Here is a 27,731-nt window from a genome sequence, read left to right on the forward strand (position 1 = left end):
TTGTGAATCCACTCAATTAGATACTCCATACCTTGAATCCATTGGCACAAAGTATCTCTCACACACTCAAGGAAAAATCAATGACATACAATGCATTTAAGTGAGCCTTAGAGAGATAATTTACACACATTTGTGCGGTTGTGAAGGATAATAGCATCAAAAAATAGTATGGACTAAATAGGGAGATCTCTTTAACAAAACAAACAAGAGCTATAAACCAGCACAGAGTTTATAACTTTGATGACAATCAAATTTTCAAATATTTTAAAAAATATTTTCATGATTATCAGACACGTCCAACAGATTTGATAGGAAAAAATGTCCGATGATAGTTAAATGAAAAAAATATAGGGTGCACAACAATATTATAGAACAAATTGTCGGTTAATTGTGCACTCTTGTTGGGACCAATAAGTGCATAACAAGCTTTTGTAGCATTTTTTATTAGAGTAATTGTAAATTGGGATATATTGAGCTAAAAACAATATCTATAACTAATTCACTTAAGTTCCTCATCGAATCCTACATCACGTTTGTAAAGTTAACAACTGAAGAAGAAAATTTAAATCTACTAATGGACAGGATGCAAGCTCCCAAGTTTAAATATGCCAATAGCTAATGCCTCCTGCCTCTCTATGAATATATATTAGATATCTTAATAATCGTGTTTAGGGTTCAACAGATATGGAGGATGACACGATATATTTTACATGGGTCAGCTTTTCCTTTGTCCTTTCCACGATGGTACTTTTCTATTTATTAAGGATTGGTTATTTTAGGTGCCTTATCATCAAGACATGTTAACCTTGTATCACATGGGCACTGCCCCATAAGATATAACTCGTATGATTTCTAATATATCTATTTACTCTCTATGCCACACTAGCAATATCGTTGAGGTTTTCAATTTCAAGTCCCCCTTGGGTCTTTGAGATGCTCCAAGCCAATCAATGTAGGTGAAAAAAAAAGAGGATAACTCTTTGTAGTTCTTTTAAAAAAAAGTCTACAATGGACTTGGATGATGAGCGATGAGTATCACAATGAAGAGATAATCTGTTTAAAATTATTTATACATTTAATAATTTTTTTTGGTTGGATAATGGGGCTATGGTTTTGATGCGGGAAACTAATTCTCAGTAGATGTAGCATGAAAGCATTTCCTAAATGATATCTAAAACATGTTACGTATTTAGTACCTTTTGGGGAAGTTTTTCTACCCTTAACTTTCTTCTTGGGAGAGTTTCTTCAAGTCAATCAATTCATCGGCCTCCAGCAATATCCATGCGACTACAAGGTTTCTAGATCTCCTCTCCTTGTTCTCCACTCCTTGAAGATCTCGTGATTTTTCTCACCATCAATGACTTGCAATAAGTGGAGAATGTTGAGAAATAAGAAGGGAGGGGTTCAAGTTTGGCTTGCTTCGGCACCTAGAATGGGCCCCCCTTTATTTATACTCCTTTTTCACAAAAACCCCTTAAAATGAAGCCAATGTCCTTTTTGTCTTATGCATATGACCTTCTATACCCATATATCATCCTGGTTAATAACTTTAAGGTCCAATAACATTAATTTAAAAACCTCATTGATTAATTATCAACACATAAATTAATTAATTGAGAATCTACTTAATCCAATCGTTAGGTTAAGTTTCTTTCCTATGGGGTGCCAAGCTACAATGCGTACTCCAGAAGACATATACTATTCTTTGAACTCTCTTATGGAACCTTCTCCATCATTGGTTACCTTACATGTATAATACTTCGTATGCGCGAGACTCATGTATGAATTAGGGTATGGTTCATCGTCAAATGTGAGTCCATCATTTGGTTTGTACTGATGTGTAATAGGGATCATTGGAGAAATCTTCTCCAATATCCTCAATAGCATGGCAAGGGTTTTAGCTGCATCATTTTCCTCGAGTTAGTTGTTGGGTTTTGTGCCTTGGTTCAACCATGGAGAACATGATTCCATGATGCAGAAGCGTGCGATTTGATTTTCAATCGACATATGAAAGCATACATCATATGTATCTTATGGGGAACTTGTTCCACCCTTGACCGGGTCTCGTTGAGATCACTCTGAAGTCATTCATGTGTACGGCCTCTAGAAGTATTCACGCGAGCACTTGGTGCTTGGCTCTCCACCTCTTCTTCTTCAACTCTCCTTGAAAAATCTTCAAGATCTTCTCACCACAAAGACACTCTCCTTGGTTGAGTGGAGAAGAGAGCAGAGTGGAGAAAGGGGGCCCTCTATTCTGGCTGCCCTGGGTGCTTGAAATGAGTGCCCCTTCCCTATTTATGTTTTACTTCAGTTTTTCTAAAAAATCTATAAAGTAAAATATATTCACCAATGCCCATATGATCTTATGTGTGTGACCCTCTAGGCCCATATATCATTAAAGCTAAAACTTATTTAAATCCCATGGTTCAAGACTTGTAAGCCATAGTCCAAATGTAGTCGTCCATTCATAAGATGTCCTTTCTATCCTTGCGCACTACATCAACTAACTTTGTTTGATCCAATGAGAATATGGCATGTGTGCACCACTTGTACTAGTAGTGTCACGTCACGTGACAGCTCAAGAGGCGTCGCTAATCTCGACCGGTCTGAGGAGAGAGAAAATAAATATTTTTAATCGTATTTGCCTCGGTCGATAAAATGTACTTATTGCAAAAAAGAGTGTTTTTTTTGTTTCATCCACGTTACCCTGGCACAAAGAAAACAAAATGACTATTTGTAAATCAAAAATGTCATTATGGGCATTTCTAATCACGATGCCATGACGGTTTTGGGGTATGATTGGCTGATGTCAATCATTAACTGGGTTAATGATTGGCTGTTGCCAATCAATATCTTAAATTGTGGTTGGATACATAACAAATTGAATGACAACATGTGGCGTGTGCAAAAATAAAACCACTAATTGTATTCTAAAATTCACATTTAATATAATAAAGGCCCATAAATCTAAATAAATATATATTTCAATCTATAAAATCAAATATTTAAAAATTTAATGTCAAAAAATTTCATAAAAATTCTATTCTGGCTCAAAAAATGGTACTATTTCAGAATCTGATGTCATCAGAATCCTCAAAAATTACATTAAAATGCAGAAAAGTCAGAATATCTTTATGAAATACATTTAATCATTTTAAGCTTGATAATATGCATATATAGTAAATTTTATGTAAATAAACATGTCAATGAGATCAGATTAAGCTATTGAAATTGCAGGCTATCATACATATTTATTATAAAAAATCAACAGATAGTTGGGTATATCTGTTTAATTGCATCGTGTAAGCCAAACCATTGTGATGAACCAGAAATTAAGCTTAATTACATCCTATAAGGCCTTCTGGTTTATGCAACATTATATTAACATTTTCCATAAAAGCACACAATGATTAAGGATTGAATCCGCACAGATGTGTTTGAAATTTAATTTATATTTTAAATATAATTCAACAAGCCTCGTCAAAAGTAATTCAAAATAATTCTAACACCCTAATTAATTGTTCTTTATACCGGATAGTTGTGATGAAACATAAGTTAGGGTTAATTATGTATTTTAAGGCCTTTCAGTTAATGAAATAACATATTTATTTTTTCCTCACAGGCACAAGGTGTGCAATAGTTTAATCCACGTGGAGAAAGTATTGAAAACGGATAATTTAATTTATATGTTTGGATATGTATAGTTATCAAATATATTTTAACAAAACAAAACTCATGAAACATAATTTAAAATAATTCAAAATGGTCAGAAAAATAATTTTCCTTGTTAATAAAACTGAATAAAATTTTAAGGAATAACTTTGGGAATTTTAATGGAAATTTACAATATGGAATGCTAATTAATTCTAATTAAAATAACTAAGCCGACACTTTGGTAATGTTGGTGAGAGCTATGACAGCAAACATGTGATGATGATTTTATCATCGATGGTGGTGATGGAGATGGATTTGGATATGCATGGAAGAGTGGCAGAGTTGTAGGTGGTGTGTGTGATTGTGAAAATTATTATCAATGACGATAACCTAGGAAAAAGGACGAAGATTACAATGAAGATGAAAAAGACAAATATCACATTAACATTGTCATCACGTTCCCAATGGGCAGAGTGGAGTATTCCTTTCACTTATATTGATCTGAATGTCAAAGCCTCAATATTTGATTCATGGTATGCAATAACAGATTCAAATAAGATTTTGAATGAGCAAACCACTCTGCTAATCATAACTACAAAATAAATCCAAGGGTGTCTTTTCTAGGAGGATGGAGGCTCTATGTAAGTTCTAAGATAGCGGATGATAAAGGAGCTATGTAAATGTCCTCAAAATTTCAGCCCAAAAATTTATAGAGATCGATATGTATATACAATTTGAATTTTGCACTAATCTGAGCCATCTGATTTTTTCTCTCCTCCTATCTGCGTGGCAGATAGCTCGAAAAGTCATTCTCAAACCTAAAAAGTTTAAAATTTTAAAAATTCATTAAAAAAATATTTTTCTATATGGATTTAACATTATGAAATTTCATAAAAATGCCAAAAAGTCCATAAAAAATCCAAACAGCAAATTAAAATTTGAATAAAACCCTATGAATATGTATAGATTTTATGACTTAAAATTTTTTTTCATGAAATTGTGTAAGAAAATGATGTTAAAACACCATAAAATCAAGAAATTTCATAAATTCATTATGAAAATGCAACGATTCATTATGAATATTTACTCAGGTGCATTTGTGATAAGTTTAAGGAGAATAATAACATAAAATGCGTGAAATTACTAGTAAAGTAGCATGATATTTTGCGATTAACAATACCTTTTTCCTGACGATATTACTACCATTGGAGGTTTCACTAAATTACTGGTTAAATGGTACTTTAGGCTTTATATTTGAATTGAATAAATTGATATAATAAATAAATGGATATTAAAAAAAATTTCCTTTCTAAACTCGCAACACTTAAGAAACCCATTCACAGAGAGAGATGCAAACCATAGGCTAGTAACATGTATTACTTTAATTTTGGAATTTTATTAATAAATAACACGTAAATGTTTCTATGTTACATACTTGGAATTTTATTAATAAATAACACCTAAAAAAAGATTCTTTTCAAATGAGAAACTATTAATTTAATGATTCTTAGGAATTCATTAAAAAATATTATATGCCGAATATGATAGAGATAAGGGCAATACTTTTAGAAGCCTCTAAATAATTGCCACTGTTTGATTTTTATACCCGGGTGTACATTTTGTGGGATTATTCCCTCAAGTAAATCATTGAAGTTTAAATGAATGCGATTGCTTAACTCCGAGTGGTAGAGATTGTGCCAAATGTTTTAAACTTTCAATTTTCTATAACCAATACATTTTTACCACTCTCAACCACGAGGGCATCTCCTCGCTGTCTAAGAACTTCAAAAATGAATAAATAAACTCTTTTTGTGTCCATTGAGTCACCTTATTTGTTATCATATTATCTATCGCAAAATGTCAGAAACTGAATTAATCAATATTATATTGATATTAGAAATATATGTTCGAAGTTGAGGACTAAAGTTAGAGACTAAATTAATGTAATTTAAATAAACTAAGATGATTGTGGTAAATTGAGAAAGAATACTGAATAACGGTATAAATTTGGATAATAAAATTTGTGGTGTAAGAGACTTTGAAAAATAATGTATTGAGCTTAGATTATGATTCACGATGATAAGTTATTGAAAAAAATGACATTTTTGAGAATTAAAATATCAGTCACTCGAGGTTGAAAATAAAATAAATAAATATGTTGGTGACTATTAGCGAAACAAAACTAGAAAAGTAGTTATGATGTTTATTCCACTAACATCTTCATTAATATTTCAGTGAGAATTAAAAGAATTTTCATTCTAGAATCCTGGATATCCAGATCAAAACATGCATATGTAAGGACTTATTTTATGAAATTTAATTTCTTAAGTTAGGTTATGAATAATTTCAAAATAATAAGATGTGATACCTTATACACCAGTGAAACATATTTATGCCATTTAAGAATGCCCATAAATATTTGACTTTTTGAGCATGAAATCCATTTCTCTCCCCTTCTCTTTCTGTCTGTCTTTCTTGTTTGTCTGAAATTTTGTGGTAAAATCAACCTCGTTGCAAAAATAAAATTAAATTGGACTCCATAGATGATAATGGTACTTTTAAACAAATTATAAATTAAACAAACTAATATAATCTTATACTTTGTAATAGATTAGCTTTATGACAATGGTATACTTTAGAGTGGCTAATCCAACCAATATAATAGGTTTATGATAATCATGGAAAATTTAGGACCATTTTCAAAGTGATGCTAGAATTAAAAATGAAACAAATTTTTTCGGGATGATATGTTTGAAGATATAAATGAAGTGAATACTATGAAGGAATAAAAAATAAAAATTTTATATTAGTGAGTGGAATGAATGCATGAAAATATAATATTTTATTGAAAACATATTGGGAAGAATATTCAATGAAATCTTAGGCATAAGTTTAAGAGTAGGTCTACAAATAGGAAATGAGTATAAATGGTATTTGTTGGGTTCTAGGGGCCTTGACTTGGATGAATAAATCTAAAACGATGTGCAGCGGAAGTCTCTTTACGAATCGAACGGCATCAACAAAAACATTGAAACGGCGTACCTTTACACGAATCTCATTCGCGATTTCTTCGATCCCGGAGTGAGACGAGTCGAGCTGCTCAAGTGTGCAGCCTCTAGATGTATCCACGCGGTCCTCGGCGTGTCGGATCTCCTCCTTCTCATTGACGAGCCCCGTTCTTTCTCCGTCGACGTCGTTACGTCGTCCCGATCACAGCAGGGATGGAGAGGGGGTGTGGGGAGAGTGGAGAAGAAGGGGAAAGGCCCCTGAACAATTCTGGCCTGGGTAAATTTTGTTCAAGGCTTTCCCCTATTTATACTAAGTGGGTATTTTTCATAAAAACCCCCAAAACTTAAGTATATCTTCCAACATCCAAAAGACCATTTGCGTGTGACCCTCTAGGCCCATGTATCAGTCTAGTTAACGACTCCAACGGCCCAATAACCTTTATTGGCCTTCCAACTTAATTAAATATATCATCATATAGATTAATTAACATCGGATCGATTTAACCCAATCGATAGGTCGAGACTCCGACACGTGGGGTGCCAAGCTACACCTCGTGTCCTAAAAGATACAAAGGAGTGTGTATCGAATCACTCATGGAACCTGTTCATCATCGGTTACCGTGTATGTATAATCCCTCATCCACTTGATGCTCCTTGGACGACTTAGGGTATGGTCAACTGTCAAACCCTAATCGGTCATCCGAGTTAGTACTGATGCATTCGGAAATCATCGAAGAACTCTTCTCTGATATTTCACTGCCTTGGCCAAGGACTTCATTGCATCGTCTTCCTTGAGTTGTCACCTCTTATACCAAGGGTGGATGATCCCATCTTGACCACTCAATCGCCTTCGTGTACTTCTTGATGCACCCGAACTAAGATCGTTTAGAATCCCATGATTAGAGACTCGTTGGCCATAGCCAAAGTACAACCGTCCGTCCACAAGACGTCTTTGGTGTCTCAGGTCTAAGGACCACTTACACAACCGTGACGTGAATTAACCTGATTGACAGTTCGGTATAATACCATTCAGGGATTCATACAGATCAATTCAGTGAACTCTTTCCACTAAAGAGCACCCACTATCTATCCTTAGTGTCGCCACACTAATGGCTACGGGACTGGCCATACTCATCATATGAGTGAGGCTAGATAGTGCTATTCTATCCGGATACTTTGATGTCCTTCTCGCGTATCCTTTGAATAGGAATGTTTAGAACACATGCTTAAAGACTAGTAATCTCCGTATTACGATCTCATCATAATTCACTAAGTCCGATCATGTATTCATGGACTTCATTATGAGCATCACACGTGCACTATAATAAATATGGAACGAGATGCGGAATGTGTGATTGGCTTGCCGGCCACATATATTTCCATCAGTATTCCAATCTCATTTGAAGCTCAGTAAAAAAAAATGCCTTTTAATGATCTATTTTACGTGGTTAAAACTCATTTGGCAGTTGACTAAAGTTTGAAAAAATAAATTGTGGGGATAATATTTAAAGCCTCAATAATCTCTGAATGGATCTTCAAGAATTAATTTAAAAAATCAGGAAATTGTACATCATTATGCCAAGGATATCGGGGCTGGGTTTTTTGGCCAAGATAAAAAAAATTCAATCAATAAATAAAAGTGTAACAAATGTTAAAAAACACAATGCTAATGATTGGATCATCTTATCCAGAATCAGATACTCTACAATTTTTTTACTTGAATGAGTCATCATGAGCAGAACAAATGGGGAGCTAATGTGGACCTGGAAATTGGATTATCATTTTTTATGCATTTACAAGGGAGAATATATAAAGAGAAATCTGAACCTGGAATTCCTAAAGATGGATACTGAATATTGCGGATGGCACCACAAAAGAACTAATTTATCGATTTGGTGAATAATAAAAGTGTATTTAAAAGTCCAAAGTAGCTAGCCCTCATTAATCATTGTGCTAACTGATATTTGATGATAGAATTGGACCTGGATAAAATGATGGCCAGCCGTTCCAGTATGCCATGATCAACAAGACTTAATTTGAAAAGTGAAAACAATACGGTCAACTGCATGATTCAGTCAACACAATTTTTTTTAATATTTTCAGATTGTAAACTATTGAATAAATATTTATTTATGTAATGAATGAATCATGTTTATCTTATCCATATATTTTTTGAGAAAATTATAAAAAATGAGTCTAGAGGATACTTTAATGTTATTTTATTAATTATTTAAAATTTCCATGAATATTAATTAATTTAAATAACAGAAAAATTAATTTATCAATAAAGTCAACTAGGGGAAAAACATCAACATATATTTTTTATGAATGCATAAACCATTTATAAATGGTGGGTCAAAATGGTGATTATCTGAAATAGACATAGAAAATAAATAGTGTATTGGTCAGATGATTGAGTTTCATCCTTATATCCTAAATGATTGCCGTCACTTTTCAATTGTTAGCTTCAGATTATGTTTCGACCACCCATTGGTTGACACCACATATGAGAGTATTTTTGAATAATTCTAAGCTCTCTCTGAGAAAGAGTCTATCAGTATATTAGAAAAAAATTGCAACATCTCTCCTGCTGCAAAGAACTACTAATAACCAAAAAAGTTTCATCTAGTTTTATTTACAGCGTACAAATCCTCCACAGACTTTTAATTTTGAAGATCAATTAGAATTTTGAAGACTGAATATAAATTATGACAAAAGATTTACATTAAAGTCAATTTATTATATAATTGATTTTTATTCAAATTAAAGTTTCATGAACCACCTATTTTGAATTTTTATTTATCGATTAATATTCATATAAATGAGATATAGAAATAATAGAATAAAGAGAAAATGAATAAATATCATAATGATTACTTAAAAATATTCATATTGTTTATAAATCAAGCTTTGTGTTTATTCTATTTTTAATGTTTTGATATCCATGATAATGTGCTGAACCCTTTTAAATTTTGAATATTAAAAACAGAGTAACTAAGACCAAGAAAGAAATATGAACAAAAGAAACAACTAGTTTTTCATTAGGGTGAAATAAATAAATAAAGGTTATATCTACTTTTGATTATTTTTTCTATTTCTGGCATAATAAGTAAATCCCATGGAAAAACTAATATTTAGGAAATTTGTAGACAAAAACATATAGGTAGATATACGTTGAAAGAAGTACAAACTGAGAAATACACACTCGAACTTCAATAATGCACAAAATGTATTAATATAAGTTAATTTGTGAGAAAAATTTGGAGAATGAATTTATGAAATTGAATTTTGGGAAAGAAAATTTTTGTAGTATTATGTTGAGTTTATATTGGCTTCAAATGGCTTAATAGGAAATGCCAAAAATTTCAAGCTTCAACTGATGCTGTCATTAAATTTAAATACTTTACTGTAAAATTGAAATAGTAAACATTTTAGAGCTGAATTTTGTTCACCATTGATTGCATTGAGATGTAATTATAGTAATTTGAGTTTTAGTTGTAACATCGAGATTGAAACACACTTGAATGGATATTTTAATCTGAATTTTATTAGACCGAGTTAATTTATTTGAAGTGAGTTTTATAATGTGGAGATTACTTATCTTTAAACATATACTTTAAAATTTTCTATTCATAAGATATTTGTGGAAATTTAGATAGAAGAACAATAATTTCTCCCACTCGTCATACTCTCCCTCATATGGTGATCATTTTTGATCTTATAACCATTAAGATGCAGACTATGAGGAGAGGTAGTGGATGTATGATAAACCATAAATTTGGTAGTTGTTTAAAGATTCTGATTTGTGCTATAACATCTATAAATAATTCTTTAGTAGAGGGGTTGATAAGGGTTGAATCCTCATACAAAATGAATTTTATTAAAAATGTAAAATCTAACTTTTAGAGAATTTTCTGATTTTTGTGAAAATTTCCTCAATCCTTTTAACTAAATAGGAAACAAGAAAGCAGGCTGCTTTGACTCACTCGGATTGGTTGGATACAAGATTTGCGGTTGAATGAGCAAGTCGTTTGACTGTTGTGGGCTGGATCATCTGTAAAAAGTGGATCAATGCAAGTGATGTTGCATTGACATGCAGTAAAAGTGGAAGTGGGTGTTTTGGGTGTAGGAGCTATAGGAGGAATTTTTGAATGCAGATTTTTCATCGATTTTATATGTATCTTAGATATATTATGAAAACAAATATAACCAAAAGTTTGGAAATTTCAGAATGCTCGAGGGGGATAACACAAACCTTGTTTTTTGGTGCTAGACCTAGGTTGAGTGCTGTATTTTCTCCTCACCCTTGTCAGAACCATTGACATTTTAACTAAAAACCCTTGGAAAACAAGAATGGGGCCTAAAAATGCGATGTTTCACTCATTTAGCCATTTATATAAAAAATAAAAAGTAAATTTACAAGTGAGAGAAAGAAGCTTTCTATAGGAGCATTTCAATTCTCCAAACCGTTGGCATGATTGCATGAGATTGGAGACCAAGATGATTTGAAAGGTATTTCATGTCCTCATCCCTTGATGGCCTATATCTGGAAAGTATTTTCGAAATCCTAGGTTGCTCAAATGAATAAGAATTTCATCTTTCTGACTTTGTTTGTATATAGGCTTGATTTTGGCTTTAAATCCTTGTTTTGTGTCTTGGGGCTCATATATTGGTCCAAGTCATGGCTTGGGATTCTCCTTTCGTCCCATTTGACTCCATGAATGTTCATTAAAATTCACATAAGTCTTGGTTTTCAATAAACTTACCAAAGTATGAAAACATAGCCACTTAACTTCAGAGAAGTCAAGCGGGGTAATTAAAACATACAAATAGATACATAAAATAATACAACTTATCACTTTAATAGTCATTTCATGTGATTCTATATCTTTATTAATATATAACCCATACCGTGTATTTATTGTATAAAAATTGTAAATAAATAAAGAATGAAAGCACATATGATCTCCATGTACAATTGTTATTATTAGTGGTCTACAGGGAAAGAGTCCACTAAATTATTGAATTCCTGAATAATTTTGTACGGAACTATTAGAATGTTGTTTAATGTTAGGGTTGTGTAGTTTATCATCATACACAAGGTGCTAAACACATCCTATGAATGGATGGTTGCATTATGATTATGATTCTCATGAATTCCCATTTAAGGAATCACACTGTCCAAATTTAGATGTAGAAATAAGTATGCAAAGATAATTAGTTGTTAAAATGTGATCTTTCATCCTTGGTCCGAAAGGGGGCACACTCAAGAAAGACAATACAATGAAATTCTTGGTCAAAATAATGGAAATATCAGAGAAATAGTTATTCGATGGTTTCCTAATGTATGAGTCCTACTTATACTGATCGATTATGATTTCACAGCTGACAGTACCCTTTGTATTCATAAAAGTGACATATGGATAGTGTAACTGGTGGTGATAAGTTTCCAAGATGTAGCACGTAAATTCCTTTATGCCTTCTAGAGCACATAGTTTGGAACCTCAGGTGTTGACAACTTGACATATAGATTGATTTAATATTATCCGTGATTAATTAATCCATGTACTGGATATATTTTAGTTATTTTTTTAGCATATAAATAGTTATTGAGTTTTAGAGATATTAACTAGACTGGTATACGGGCCAAGACTTTCACATGCATAAGGCTGACACTTAAAGGGCAAGATTTTTTTGAAGGGTTAATAAGAGCCTAGAATAATTAGCCTAAGAGCCAGACATTTTGACCATTAGAAATAAACTTACCTTGTTTTCAACTATCATCCACAATATTTGAGTCCAGCTCATGTTAGAGGCTCTCAAATGGTTTGTGGATTAACATTGAACTAAGGTCACAACTATTACCTTAGGTCAATGTATTTGCACAAATAAAGGTTCTCAAATATAGATATTTAATTGAGAGTTGAACTCATGGGTAAATCTCTCATACGGTTTAAATTGGCTAAGAAAGAGTAAGCAACATGGCTTGACTTTCACATGAAGCCAGCCCTGAATTAATATCAACATGTAGAATCAGGATAATTTCCTGGGAATTTATCAAATGTTACTTCTAAAAAGATAAGTAATGGATTTGAAAACTATTTTCTTCGTTTGCTGGATAACATAATCAATTGGCATTAAAAAATTTACAAATTATACATTTGCAGACAGGTTGCCTGCGAGACATATTTTTGGTTGGAGAATTGGAGTTTCTTCAAAATTACACTTTTTCTTGAATAAAATTCCAATAAAGTAAGTTGCCACTGAATTCACAGAGAATTTGTTTGGTTGAGCTTACAATTCATTGTGGTCTAGCCTATTTTGATTAAGGTTCTCTCTCGAAAATATGAGAAGTAAAAATATATAGAAACGTACTAGATCTCAAAGAAAAATAAATAGACACCCTCTTCTCTCTTCCGTTTTCATCATTCTAGATCTTTATTTTTCAGCTAAAGTCGTAACATCTTTCTCTTCTTCACATGATTTATCTGCAATATTAACAGATGTTTGTCCAAAATGAGAAATGAACCTCACCAGAGACTAAAATTTATCTATACCTAAATAAATTAATAATATAAAGGGATATACATGACAGACTTTACAAAAGTGAAACCAGAAATCTCTTACATCTTCCATCTCTCTCTTCTTGTATATTGCCTTGATTGATGCCACAAATGCACATCTACAAGACTGTATGCCACTTCTTTACATAGGCTCTCAAATTCAACCCACCTCTCTTTCAATATCATATGTACAACAGATCATGGAAAATTTTCACTTTGGCAAAAAATGCAACTCTCTCTCTCTCTCCCCCTCACGTATGAACTAGAGAGAGAGAGAGAGAAAGAGACAGCTAAATCTCTGTCTCTTTCTCTCTCTCTCTTTGTGAAATCTTCATAAGATGAAGAAGATGGTCAAGGCTAGGTTTTAGCAGGAAAAGAAGGGCGATTCACGGAAAAATAAGGGGGCTGGTCCAGAAAACTGACCACGTCGGGGGGCGAAGGCTCGCGATTGACGGGCGAGAAGCAGCACGTGTGCTGCCGCACGTGTAAGTGGTGCCACGGCGGGGCTTTCTCCAGAACCTGCAATAAACCCCCACTGCACCCTCTTCCAGTTCCCATGATGCGCCTGCCATTGGACAATTCTCCGGTTAGACTCAGAAATTACATCTCTCCAAAAATATGCACAGAAAGAAATAGAGAAAAATAAAGTGAAAGAATATGGGGAGAAAGAGAGAAGAAGAGTGATAGAGAGAGAGATAGAGAAGGATAGGGATGAGTGAGTAGATAGAGTGATAGAGAGAGAGAGATGGATGGACTGAGAAAACTGTCAGAGAAAAACGAGTATAGGACGAGCGATAGAGGGTTAGAAGGAAGAGAGAAAGAGGGATAGAAGTAGAGAAAAAGAGATAATTAAGAGCATAAATATATATTTTTTTAAAAGGCGCGTAAAGTTAGATGGTCATATAGAGAGATATAAAGAAAGAGAGAACAATAGAGAGTAGGAGAGAGAGAGAGAAACAGGTGGAAGTAGAAGTTATAGATTGAGTTATAGATTGAGAGAGATAGAGGGAGAAGATATCCATATATTTAGATAGAGAGAGATGATGCTTGACCATGAAGACGCATTTGCCCAATCTCAAATTAGAGAGAGACGTGGAGAGAAGGAAAAAGAGAGATTGATAATGAGGGAGAGATAAACAGGGAAAGAGGGATATAAAGTGATATATGCACAGATAAATAAAAAGGGAAAGAGGAAATATAATGATAGATACATACATGGAAAAAAATAAGAGATAGAATGAGATAAATATTGATAAAATAGACCAAAGGGAGAGAGGGAATGTGGGGCAAAAAGGGATACAGATAGACAGAGAGAAGGAAACTTGGGGAAGGAGAGGGTAATAGAGACAGATAAAGAGAGGGAAAGAGAGAAGAAGAGAGAAAGAGATGATGGCTGACCACGAAGACACTTACTTGTTTCTCTGACCCTTGTGTTTCCATATAACAAAAGACATTATCCACTGAAAAAAGAAAATAGTGAACGATGAGTGAGATGGGTTTCATAAAAAAAAAAGAGATGGTAAAAATTGTGACGACTACTACTGCAACGACGATGATGGCAAAGGCGATCACAATGATGGCAATCATTCTACACAGTTATATCAAGCTCGAAAGATCAAAGATTGGTTTAATCTGCCCAGTTGCTTGAAACAGGAATCATGATAATGATGACAATGATTATGATGGTGGTGATGATGAAAATCTTAAGAAAATCTTGATGGTTCTATTACATTGTCTTTGTGCTCATGGAAGCCTATGAGATCTTTTCTTTGTTTATTCGAGCTCAGCACTGTCGTCTTGAATCATTGACACCGTTATCATTATCCATTGTCATCATTATCATTAAATTAATTTCACTGTAATCTTAATAGAATCTCGGAGAGCATGCATTGAGGAACACCTTCGTTTTATTTCTTGGCTATGGATATTCTAGGAGAACACGTTTTGAAGGGGGTCCAGCCATCCGACGGATGGATCAAGATGTGAAGCGACTCGAGATCAAACTTTATTGATGCGCTTTGAAGAATCAAGATCAAAATCAATGTCAATCAGCCTTAATAATTGGAGAATAGCTAGGGACAAGACTCTGCATTACACGGGATTTGAATGAGGATGATTTAGGGTGGTAAGAATATGATACTTTCTTCAAATGAAGTTCCTTGGGGTCAATCTCATGGTCTTTTCAAACAAAAGAAAACCGCAGAGAAGAGATTCTGCTTCTAGATCGCAGGCGCTGATCTAAAATTTGTTACAATGAATTTTTTCAAAGAAAAAAAATTACTCGGGATCAGTAGGATAATTGGAGCCATGTGAAATGGGAGAGATTTTGGCATCAAGAATGCTTGCACAGGTTTGAAATCTGGGCCAGTTTGGGTTTCAACTACAGGATATTTCTTTCCCAAAAAGTTCTTCGGGATCAACCAGATGCTTTCAAACAAAATTTTTTTCAGAGAAGAGATTCAGCATCAAGATTGCAGGAACTGATCTGAAATTTTTTGGAACGCTGGATCAAATTCAATGGGCTCAGCAGGATGCTTTGAGAAATGTGAGATGGGAGAGATTTTGGCACCAAGAATACCGGCAATGGTTAGGGTTTCAAGAACATGATATATCACTCAAAAATAGCACTTTTGGGATCAATCCGATGCTTTTTCGGGATTAGAAATGGATTCCGAGCATTGTTTACTGGCGTCGATCTGAAATGGATCGAACGGCGAAGAACAAAATTTCCTGGGGATGAAGCGGATGCTTCGAGCAATGATTGCTGACAGAGATTTCGGATCAAGAATGCCGGCATTGGTCCGATTTCTAAGCGAGTTAAGGTTTCAATCCAAAGGCATTCCCCTTCAAAGAATAAAACAGTTCATCGACATCACCCAAACGCTTTCGAAGCTAAAAAAAGAGACCCAATACCAAAATTGAAAGCACCAAGATTGAGCGAAAAATTCAACAGACATCAATCGAGATTACCTGGGCGATGGAGACGAGCGGGGAGCTCTCCAGCGGGGATCGTCTAGTCGAGGATGCTCGCGGTCGAGGCGGAGGAGGAGGAGGATTGAAGGCCTCTTGGTACAGATTCTGCGCAATCTCCTTGAGCAAGACGAGCTGCGCCTTGTCCGCGCTCATCGACACGATCGCCCTTCTCATGGACTCTCGATCCGCCTCCAACGCCTCCAATCTCCTGTACAACCCCTCGATTTCCTCCCCCGGCAGATCTCCAGCGAAGAACTCCCCCGAATTCGAACAACAGTAAGCCACCACCACCACCGCCTTCTCCATCACCTGATCCCTCTCCAGATCCTCCATTCTCCGCGCCAGATCCTGCGTTGACCGCCGTTGACCGGAGGGCCCGTCCTCGCAGCGCAAGGGAGGGTACGCGTCGAGGCCGAGGAGCTTCCGGCGGGAGGCGTCCAGCTCGTCGGAGAGGTTCCTGACCGTCCGATCGCGGAGGGCGAGGGCTTCCTCGAGATCGGCGATGCGTTCCTGATCGTGATGCATCTGCTGATCGGCGAGGAGCTTGAACTGGCGGGATTCCATGAGCGCCGCGGCCTTCTCGCGCTGGAGGCGGAGGATCATCGACATGGCTTCGTCGGCGGCGGAGGCGGCGGCGGAGCGCTCCTCGTCCAGCTCGGCGGAGAGCGCCGCCACGGTCTGGAGGTGCCCGGCCAGGGCTTCCCGCAGCGCCGCCGCCTCCGCCGCCGCCTCCACGCGCGCCGCCGCCGCCTCGGCCGGCGGCGCCGCCTCCATCTCCTCGCGCTTCCGCTTCACCGATCGCTGCCACGGCGGCGGAGATCGCCGCCGGCAGGAGCAGCACGCGCCGCCGCCGTCGCCGGACGAGCTCGCCGCCATCGCCGCCGCTGCAACTCAAATTTGTTGTTTCCGCTCTCTCTATCTCTCTCTAGGTCGCTGTCTGTCTCTCTCTCTCTCTCTAGAAATTGGAAGCTCGACGTCGCCGCGGATAAGAAGATGGGAGATGGATATTCTGGGAGAATGCTTTTTGCAGAAAAGCGCCTCAAGAAACGTGTTGTTTCTTGGTCGCCCCCGTATGGAGGATTATTGTGGATGAAGCAGGGGATTTTTTGAGAAAAGTTTACTTTTCTAGGAGGATTATTGTGGAAGAAGGTATTTTGCAAAAAAGCACCTCGGAAAATATATTTTTCTCATCGCCCTTGTATGGAGGATAATTGCGGATGAAGCGGGGGAATGTTTTTCAGAAGACTTTATTTTTATAAAACTCTCGATACGGTGGATTATTGTGGAAAGAAGATATTTTGCAAAAAGCGCCTCGGAATATATATATTTCTCCCCGCCCCTGTGTGGAGGATTTTTGTGGATGTAGCGGGGGGGAATGTTTTTTGAGAAAAGTCTCTTTTCTTAAAACCCTGTGGTTCGTGTGTATTCTCGGAGCACACATTTTGTTAAAAAGCATCCTCGAGATAAATATTGTTTCTCCATCATTGTGAATGAAGCCGGGGGATTATTGTGAATGAAGCCGGGGAATGTATTTTGAGAAAAGTCTCTTTTTTTAAAACCCTCTGTTGGAGGTAGTCTGGGAGAGCACATTTTGTAAAAAAGTACCTCGGAAAAAAATATTGTCTCTCGGTCGTCCTCCGTACGGAGGATTATTGTGGATAAAGCCTGAGAATATTTTATTAGAATATTCTCTTTTCAAAGGTATTCTAAGAGAATACATTTCGTAAAAAAGCACCTATGATGCTTGTCAATCGCCTTGTACGGAGGATTATCGTGGAATATTTTTTGAGAAAAGCACCCCCGTATGGAAAGTCTCGTTTCTTAAATCTCCCCTGGTCGGAGGGTATTTGTACAAGTGGACAAAAAACCGGTTGTAACTGCTTGTCCGGTGGTGGGGCCCACAGGCCAAAGAAAGACCGTCCGATGAGAAGACCCAGCCATCGGACGGATGGAAATTACTCTTGTTGGCGCGATCTCGATTGGATTAAAAGCTGGATTTTGATTGGATCGGGCCGATCTTAATTGATCGATCGATCCATGGGATCAGTCAAGATAGAAAAAAATAAAAAAATAAAAAAATAAAAAATAAAATGTCACGGCCAACATTAATGAAAATCGATCAACAATGATACCTCCCAGGAACTCTCTTTCATCATTGAAATTACGTAGAAGATGATATGTCCCGAGTGGAACGTATCATACTACAACTTTGGGTTCAATATCATGCTCATGAAACAAGTTATCGTCATAAAGATTATTAAAGTTCAAATAGCATAAACAGCACTAGTTTCGCACCAGTTTCAAGAAAATTAAAGAAAAAGAGAATCTGTGGACAGCAGATTTAATACCTTGGAAAATTCGATCATCAAGGTTTAGAGACAAACGTGGGGAGGGATGAGTTTTCCAGGGTTCATGATGTCATTGGGATCCAGAGCGGTTTTAATCCTCTTCATTGTCTTCAACGCCCCATGGCCAAGCTCCTCCTCAAGGTACTGAAAGATCACAGAGAGCTAAATAAGAGAGGAAGAAAGAAAGAGAAACAATAGAGAGATAAAACAAGAGAGAGAAACATTAGAGAGATAAATAAAAGAGAGAGATAAATAAGAGAGAAACAATAGATAGATAGAAACAAGAGAGATAGAAACAATAGAGAGAGAAACAATAGAGAGATAAATAAGAGAGAGAAATAAGAGATTAAGACAAGACAGAGGCAAAGAAGAGAGAGAAATAAGAAGGAGAAGCAAAAGAAAGATAAGAGAGAGATAAAGAATAGAGAGAGTCAAGGGAGAGATAAACAAGGGAGAGAGAAAAGACAGAAAAAGACGAGAGAGAAACTTGGTGTAGGGAAAGCAGAGAGAGACACAGAAGAGAGATATGACAGAGAGACAAAAGAAGAGAGAGATTAGAGAGAGATGATAGAGGAGAGATGTAGAAATGTCTATCGAGAGATGTAGGAAGAGAATAAATCACAGGGCCCATCATGGATGAGGCAAATAATAACCGAAAGTTTTTTTTTTTTTGAAAGAAAAGTAGGGCAGACCACCCAGAAACCGGTGGTCCACCTATTCAATTAAAAATGCAAAGAATATGTACACATCATATACAGATATGGCCACTTAAGGCCTTCACTCTATCCCCCCAACCCCCAAAAAGATAATAAAACCGAAAGTTACCTTCATCTTCCCAGTGCCCACACCATGTTCTCCAGTGCACGTGCCTGTCACGTCACCGCCACCCAAAAGAGAGCGCATTTAAGTAATAGAAAATACATCTCACCAATGAATTACTAAATCTAAATGAATTTTCAAAAAAAATGAATGCATAGGTGGGGTCTTTTTTCAAAATCTTATTATCTGATGAAGCATTTCTTATTTATAGAGCATTTTTGGGATTTTTTGCCAAATAAATACAGATAACGATGAATCAGACATCAACTTGATCTAGCAGATGACAATTCTGTTTTCACTTCCAATCCGATCCTACATCCATGTGAACTCCGATGCAAAATCTGATATGCTCCCTAGGAGGATATCAATAACTTGCCAAAGAAAGAAGATTGGCATATCCTTGATCTTCAAGAAAATATTTTAGATTTTCCAGAAATAACAATTTTTCTTCTGAATTGCAGAAGATATGTCATGCGCTGAAGTCCAGAAGCGAAATGGAGAAGAGATACAGAAATGGGAGAAGCACAAGGTGGAAGAGAAGAGAGTAGAAGACGGTCTCCTGCCAACAGACTCCAAGAAGTCCTCCCTCTTGTCGCCCATCCTCCACTTTTTATAGAGTCATGCCTGTTCCCCCTCTCACACGTGGCTTGAAGAGCCACATGTGAAATGTTGCTTTTTATTCCTCCTTTCCAAGTATGTCCCGAGAATCTCCATATCAAAATTCCAAAAATGTGAGGAAACAGAGAGTGTGGCTTTCCAACATATTTTAGCGTAGCAGTTTGACAAGAAGGGGGTTAGTTCTTTTATACTTTCTTAGTGCTTTAATGTAATTTTGTACCATGCCTTAACTCAAATGAAATGCTAACTGCTGTTTCTTCCAAAATCTAACAGTAACCAAGACATTTCAGTTCTAAGAATTTCCAGCATATATTACAAAGAATTTTTTTTTTGAAGAAATATTAAAAAGAAAACTTTAACTCAAAGAAATGTTTACACCTTTGTAGAAAGCACACTACTAAACTAGGGAATAACAAAATTATATCAGGAAACCCTAAAGATGGAAATCATATCCTAAAAAAATTCTAGGGCAGTATATTTGAGAAATTAAATACCTGAATGCAATATTTGAAGGAAAAAAACTATGGAGAATAAATTTTTATTGAGAAAAGGGGGGGGGGGAGGGGAGGTCACCCAAGCTCAGTGACCCTCCTTATATGATGAATTTGTAGAGAGCTATAAATACACTCATGATCCAAGGAATCCTCACAACATCCATTCTGGTAAGAACCCACAAGTTCATATTGGAGAAGAGAACATGATAAGAACCTCGGTCTAGGTTCTTATCGGAAGGTGGGTAGAGGGCGAGGCGAGGTAGACGTTCCTGGGGTAGGAGAGTTGAAACGGGAATGATAGGACAGGTCGAACAGATGGGGCAGGGATCGGCCAGAGACGAGCCGCCTGATGACGCGGTGAAGGGATTGTCGGAGAGTAGAAGAGAACTGAACGGCAAGGGTGGGGATCGGATTGGAGGGGAGCCGGCTGAAGATCCGGTGAGACGATCACAGGGATAGGGGATCGCTGGACGGTCAAGGGGGACGGGACTGAGACAGGGAGGATCGAGATAGTGAGCCAAGAGCCCGATCTTACTTTAAGTCTTGACTGCCCTCCTCAAGGGAGGGCTACACATATTTATAAGAAAAGGAAGCAATCTACCCTAAACATGAAATGACTAAAATGTCCCTAGTGAGCTAAAATTCCTAAGATACCCTTCGGGGGTAGAGGATCGTATCAGAACGTGAGGTGGGAGAGGACACTAGAGTGGACGTTAGCATTGGGGCAGGAGATGCCTGGTGAACTTTAGCATGATGAGGAACATGCGGAGTGACCATCACCTCGAGGGAAGGGTTCCGATGGGATGAAGTTCATCGGCAAGATTCCAAAACCATGTTCTTTTCTGCCCTCCAACGAGGGCTGCAACATTTCGAAGGGACTGTAAGAGGATGAAATGAATAAAATACCATTAGGGGTTGGGGTTTGAATCACGTTCGCCTCCATCTAAAACAATTAGAGATTATAATCTCCACATCTTGGACTATGTGGGCCAGCGACGCCTCGTGTCCAAATCACAACAAACATATTGCACAGATTACAACAAACAGCCGTCCCTGCTCCTATCCCCAGGATACCACATCCCAAAAAGAGTGCCATTAAGCCTCCTCCTTGAAGACATCCACCCATCATAGACTGGCTAGCCCACACTACCCGAGCAACAGGGATTCAAAAGAAAAGATCGGAGCTGTCTTCCTCACACCCCCCGCACACAGCACACACTGTCAGGACTTCAGGTAGCCATCTCTCTAATCTTCGTTTAAGGAATAGCCACCCAAACTTATATGGGGATCTTTAGCATCCATATGACTTGGCATGCGTTAATTGTCAACAGTTCCTCTGATCTTCTGTGCCTGATTTGTACAAATGCACGCCTGATGGAGAAGGGTATGCCAGACCACATCTACGCATCTTGCATCCGAGTTAGATGTGGAAGGGACCGCTGCATCCTTTGATAATCCTCCAACATTTGTGTTGACAAGTTGCTAACAAACAGTGGATACCACATGCCGTCCTAACAGTCCCGAACCATGGCCCTAGACATCCTCTCAAGTGTAAATAACCATGGAAACTCTGTACATAGGGTGCCTTAAGCTGAACAGCCGCCCAATCAGTAGTGGAAAGTGGATCTGTTATAGCATCAACTATAACAGCAGATCCAAAAAGTTAACAACGAGATGTTGGATCTGCTGTTTTTTTAAATTAAAAAAAAACAGCAGATCCAACAACTTGTTGTCAATTCAAATGGAAAAATAGTCGATCAAAGTAGAGAAACGAGTGCTCTCCAAGTCTCTTTAGAGAAAATAAAATAGGCATAAAATTAAGAAAAGATGGAGGTCTGATCTGGATCTCCCTGCCTGGCCATCGGGAATGTGCCTTCCGACTACTCCAGCTCCCGCTCCCACAATTTGGGGAATTCTGAAGGAAAAGGAATTCTCATAAATGCCTCCTCCCCCTGCGGTCTTATTTATAGTCGCGAGACCTTTTAAATGGCACATGCTGCGTCGTTTTCCGCCCTCTGAAATTGTCTCCTTCTGTATGCCTTGTTGAAATACTTGTCAGGATCCTTTGCCCAGCTTGACAGCAAAAAATTCTCACATTCGAGGAAACTGATGCGGTCCTTTACATTGAATACAAGAGGGGGCAAAAGAAGAGAGGTCGGCGTTAGACGCAGACCGAAGAGGGGTTCAACAGGGGACAGGACGAGGTACATAAGACCATCAGGTGAAGCAGCACGTGACGGCTTAGAAATAAATGGGCTAAGACCAGCCCACTAATAAAGGGTGGGAAATAAGCCTACTAAATAAAAAGTATCCCAATGGAGAATATAAAGGGACCAGCAGGGGGAGAGAGCCAATCTCCAGCAACAGAATCCAATAATCAGGTGGTTGGCCATTCTCTTGGGACAGCTGCGTTCGGCAGGGTCATGAGGATGGAGGTGCAATCGTGTCAGGGATCACCACTGGACTGCAATATTATATAGAGGCAATCTGATCTACTACACCGCGGAAGCGTGCCGTCGATCTCCACCGCGTGGTGCAGGTGCTTTCAGTTTTCTTGATTGATACTTTTTTTGAGATGCATTTGTATCAGAAACACTTACCTTCTGCCCTATCGGAATGCAGATGCCCCTCTAAGGATGCAAAATAATGATTTGATCCCAAACCGCATTTAAGGGTATTTCTATCATTTCAGCCCACTAGGCGGCATTTTAAAGTTTCCCTCTCTGCATGTCCTCTTTAAATATGGTAGCTCTTCCTTTAGGAAGGCAGCCAAGAAGTTATTGAAGTTGAAATTATTCTCTCTCTCCACTCGTCAAAGTTCATCCTGTCTCTCTTCTACCAAGTCCCTCTCTTCCACCAAGTCCCTCTCTTCTCTCTCATTTCAACAATGATCTTATTGTCATTATCTCCCTCCTATCTCGCCTCTCCCTCTTCATCAGACCAAACTTAATGATTTCTCACTGATTACATTACGGTGGGGAACATTTTGATAGGGTCCCAACTAGGATCCCAAAAAAAAAATAGCCTCAAAATTGACATACAATGGAAAACTGCTATTATATCATACATGAATATTCAATGGACATACATAAAATCATGTAAAAACCCATTTAGTAGCAGACATGGTAAAAACTGCATGTCAGACCTTCCATTAACAAAGCAGTGTGGACCATCAGATGGTTGAGCCTCTCTGCTTCTTCGCGTTGGTCCTCTTTACTTGGGTCGAACAGAATTACGGTGTGAAAGTTCCCATCACCAGCATGAGCAATAACAGTGCTGAATGAAGCATGAAAGAATGACCATGAGTTCATCCTTTAAACTACCGCCAGAGAAAAATTCAAAATTAAATGGAAAGATAATGGTTGTACCACACTAACTGTGAGGCATCCAACTCCTTTTTGGATATTGATATACATTCAGCAAGGCGTGACAGAGGAACACACACATCCTGTAAAAAGAAAGTTCATGAAGATTTCGGTGTCCTTCCCTTCCAGTGGTCGTTTCTTGAAGAATAACACTTCAATAATAAAAAATCAGGAGATTAAGACTGAAAGTGACAATAAGATAAGATAGAACTGCAATTCCAGTCTGCAAACCAAAATATCTTGAAATATGTGTCATAGTCCTGAAGAAGGAAAATAACCAAAACCTCGACGAAATGGAAAACAGAGCCAGAAGAGTTCCGAAATTCACACAGGGACTAGTCTGACATAACTCAGAATGAAGAGCAAAGAGAACATCAAGGAGCCCAAATTTGAAACTCTTCAGCCCAGTCGGAGGATCACCAAGCTCCTTAGTCTTGGAAAACTTCTTCCTAGCCCTTACCATTTTTTATGGGGAGGGGGTTGTGATTGTCAACTAAAAAATAAAGTTGATGCCATTTCTGGTCCAAGGCCTCTATGTGAACAATAGTTTTGCAGACTCTTTGATGCCCCGTAATTAAAAATGTGAAAAATAAAGGTCAAGTTAGCATATTTTTCAGTGAAGTGAAATGGAAATGTAACCACAAACTGCCAAAAAATTCATAGATACACCTGCGAAGAAAAGTTCTCAAACTTGGAAAATATTTCAAAAATCCCAATTTTATATATATTGATTTTCAAACAATGGAACTCCAAAGGCTAATAGTTACAATGGACAAAATATATTTCTATACATATATAGAAATATATAGAGATGGAATAGAAGGGAGCAGGGTGTCTGGAGGAACCCTTCCACCCTGAGAGTCAGAGAACGACAATAAAACCAAAACTCATTTAACAGACTCAATTACTATAGAGACTAGAGCTTTTGTACCTGCCAAGATAAGGATACCAACCGTGTGAGATCGTTGAGGGAGAAGGAGACGACATTCACTTCTAAGGCACAAGGAGGAGATAACCAGGAGAGTAGCATAATAAAAGAAGGGGATAACTTCTCATTGATCATAACATTAGTATATATACAAGTGGATGGATAACGGTCATCAAATGGCTATTGTCACGTTTAACCAAGGTCATATGTCGTAAGGTTACATTGATATAGCAATGTCAAATTGCATGAAATACCCTACTTACAACAAAAATAAGTTTAAAATTTTATTTTCTACTGGGGACAATAGTGTTACTGACAATTATTTAGTTTGGTGAAGTGATACTCCTGACTTCAGGACACAAAAAATTATACTTGCAGTCCTAAAATCTGAAGACATTTAAAGGGAAACTAGACAAAAAATATTAACTCCAGAGTGGAAAAAAAATACAGAATAAATACCAGTTAAAAAAGGTTAAACTAAAATGGATTGCTGCATCCTGACCGTGATCATGGCTTCTGCGTGAGGTTCCATAGCCAATGCAGCCCATAGTGCCTCCTTTCTTATCTAAAGAAAGTATGAAGTAACAAGTGTCCTCAATATATGTACTGGCAGAAAGAAATAATGACAACATCACAAAACACAATCTCCAACTAATCTATGCATCTAAACAGAAATATGCACTAAAAAACATAAATGGTTCAGGGGATATAATTTAGGGAAATTATTCACATCGGATAACACAGTTAAGCAGAAATGAAACTATAGTGAAGAAATGGAACTCCATGGCTCACCGAATCAAACAGAGATTGAAATATAAAGGAGGATCTGGCCTTCCATAAATGGCAAGGAGAGACCTGCCAGCCAATTACATGTATGTCTGGCCTGGAGAGTTGCAGGTTTGATCTAACGTTTGAGGAAGGATGAAAAAAAAAATAGAATGATACCCAGTGTGTCATCAGTCATCTATAATTGCATGGAACAATTTGTGGAGGGGGCCAGGTAATCGCATGGAGCGAGACAGTTCTTTCAAAAGAGGGTGAATGGGTGGGACAATTTGTGGCGGGAGCGAAGCTGCGACAGCGCAGCAATGGATACGAATGGGTGGTCATTTCCGTCTATGGCCCCATCTCAAACGCTCAGATAGCTTCTTTCTGGAGAGAGAGGGCAAGAAGGGCTTTTCAATCCGCTAAGGCATACGATACGCTGGATTGGGACTTACTTTTGGCTTCAATGTGGAAGAGAAACTGCCTGTTGGAATGGGTGAAATGGGTGAGAAGGTGCATGACGTCACAATCCTTCTCGGTCCTTGTGAATGGTAAACCAGAGGGAGGTTGGGTCCACACCCAAAGAGGAGTTAGACAGGGACACCCACTGGCCCCGCTTTTATTCATCCTAGCAGCGGATGCTCTGGCCACATGTACAGTAAAGATATATGCCCGGGGAAAGCTGAAGGGTTTCCAATCTGCGAGCTTCCTATCGGGTATACCACAACTTCAATATGCGGATGGCAGTACTTTTTCCATCGAAGGCTCAATGGAGGAAGCCCAAAATCAATCAATGCTATTAGATCTCTTTGCAGATTTCTCAGGCTTGCAAATCAACCAATCCAAATCTGTTTTTTGGGGTTTGGCTTTACACCGTAGGAGGAAGACCAATGTTCAGAAGCTTTGGGGACTCCCATCGGGACCCTCCCAATGCGCTACCAGGGATTGTCCCTGAAGAGTGGGCGGCTAAAAACCACAGATTGGATCCCAGCGGCCAAGAAGGTGAAGAGAAGGCCAGAGGGCTGGCAGAGCCGGGTGTTGTCATGATTGGGGCGACTGGTATTATTGAGATCGGTACTCTCAGCAATACCAATATTTTACTTCTCAGTTTTCAAGAAGCCCAAGGGGGTTGGGCGTCAATTCAAAACTTTGATGAGGCGATTCTTCTGGTACGGGCCCGGGTCGACAAATGGCTATGTATCTGATATGGATCTCCTGAAATTCGTCCAGAAAACCCAAGAAATTCGTAACAATGATCAATTCAGAATGTCTTCCAATTGGAATATGAAAAAATGTAGAGAATCAAGAGGGGATACAGAGAATCCCGAAAAGGAAAGAAAAGATGAAGAAGAGGCTTCAGCCGCATCGGCTTCCCTCTCGTCTCTTGCGGAGCATCTCCCGCCAGACCACACTTCAAAAATCCCTCCCGTCTTCTGCTTGGAGACCTTTATTTATATAGATATTTTTCCGCCCAAAGTCCAGCTGGTTGTTATGCCTTTCTTGGTCGTTTCTTGTAGAAACGTTGGAGGTCCGTAACAGTATCAGCTAGGGTATCAAGGGAGGTGATGCCGACCAGTTGAATACGGCAGTTTGGGAGTTCCACACCAGCAAGCCATGAACATGGCGCTGTTGACTAAATGGGTGGCCACGATTATGGGACCGAAGGAGGATAAGGTCACGAAAGTCTAGAGAGACATGTACGGCATGCGATTGAGTTGGGAACTGAGATCGATCCCAATCAGAGGGGCCTCTGGTTTTTGGCAGGGCATGGGCCAGATTTTCCAGCAAACTCAAGTTAGGGGACTGAGCGTGTTTTTGATATTGGATAGATGACTGGTCAGTCCGAGGCCCGATGTGGGAAGCTTTATCCCGTCTATTTTCGTTGGCAAGGAGTCCTCAAGCTTCGGTGCAAGAATGTTGGGATGACACATGAAATCCGATTACGCAGGGTGCACTGTTGGAGCAGAGATTGGAAGACCTCCTGAACACACAACAGACCATAGTGCATCTACTGCCCTTCAGTGGGATACGGGACAGTTGGGTATGGAGGGCCGTCTCGCTTTCAATGCACGAGGTTTACAGGAAGATCCGGGGGAGTATGACAGACGATGCACACACTATCCGTATGCGTAGACGCCTATGGAAGCAGAAAATTCCAATTAAAAGTGCAGATTTTTGGGTGGTTACTCATTAGGA

General features: G+C 38.1%; 2 protein-coding genes across 8 annotated transcripts in view; both read right to left on the reverse strand.

The window, feature by feature from the left end:
* Positions 1–12,888: 12,888 nt before the first annotated feature.
* Positions 12,889–17,185, reverse strand: LOC144702698 (myosin-binding protein 7-like). Of its 4 annotated transcripts, none has more exons than XM_078574703.1 (4): positions 16,196–17,184; positions 14,639–14,685; positions 13,649–13,790; positions 12,889–13,150 (listed from the first exon to the last, which is right to left on the reverse strand). In XM_078574703.1, exons 1-4 carry the CDS (start codon positions 17,072–17,074, stop codon positions 13,112–13,114), a joined length of 1,107 nt encoding a protein of 368 aa, XP_078430829.1. In that variant the 5' UTR covers positions 17,075–17,184; the 3' UTR covers positions 12,889–13,111. The 4 variants fall into 4 exon arrangements, with proteins under 4 accessions (XP_078430829.1, XP_078430830.1, XP_078430828.1 ...); XM_078574704.1 differs by lacking the exon at positions 12,889–13,150 and having other exon boundaries at positions 13,201–13,790; positions 16,196–16,927; positions 16,967–17,184; XM_078574702.1 differs by lacking the exon at positions 12,889–13,150 and having other exon boundaries at positions 13,201–13,790.
* A 1,250-nt stretch (positions 17,186–18,435) lies between these two features.
* LOC144702699 (FAD-linked oxidases family protein) overlaps positions 18,436–27,731 on the reverse strand; it is a 43,304-nt gene continuing 34,008 nt past the window's right edge. For all 4 annotated transcript variants that reach the window (XM_078574708.1, XM_078574709.1, XM_078574706.1 and 1 more), the window contains 5 exons: positions 25,273–25,335; positions 23,846–23,925; positions 23,623–23,753; positions 19,372–19,415; positions 18,436–18,690 (listed from right to left, as the gene is read on the reverse strand). In XM_078574708.1, coding sequence (XP_078430834.1) covers positions 18,571–18,690; positions 19,372–19,415; positions 23,623–23,753; positions 23,846–23,925; positions 25,273–25,335 — 438 coding nt within the window. In that variant the 3' untranslated portion in view covers positions 18,436–18,570. The remainder of the gene's footprint in view (positions 18,691–19,371; positions 19,416–23,622; positions 23,754–23,845; positions 23,926–25,272; positions 25,336–27,731) is intronic.

Source organism: Wolffia australiana, chromosome 4 (assembly GCF_029677425.1).
Source record: "Wolffia australiana isolate 7733 chromosome 4, ASM2967742v1".
Classification (NCBI taxonomy): domain Eukaryota; kingdom Viridiplantae; phylum Streptophyta; class Magnoliopsida; order Alismatales; family Araceae; genus Wolffia; species Wolffia australiana.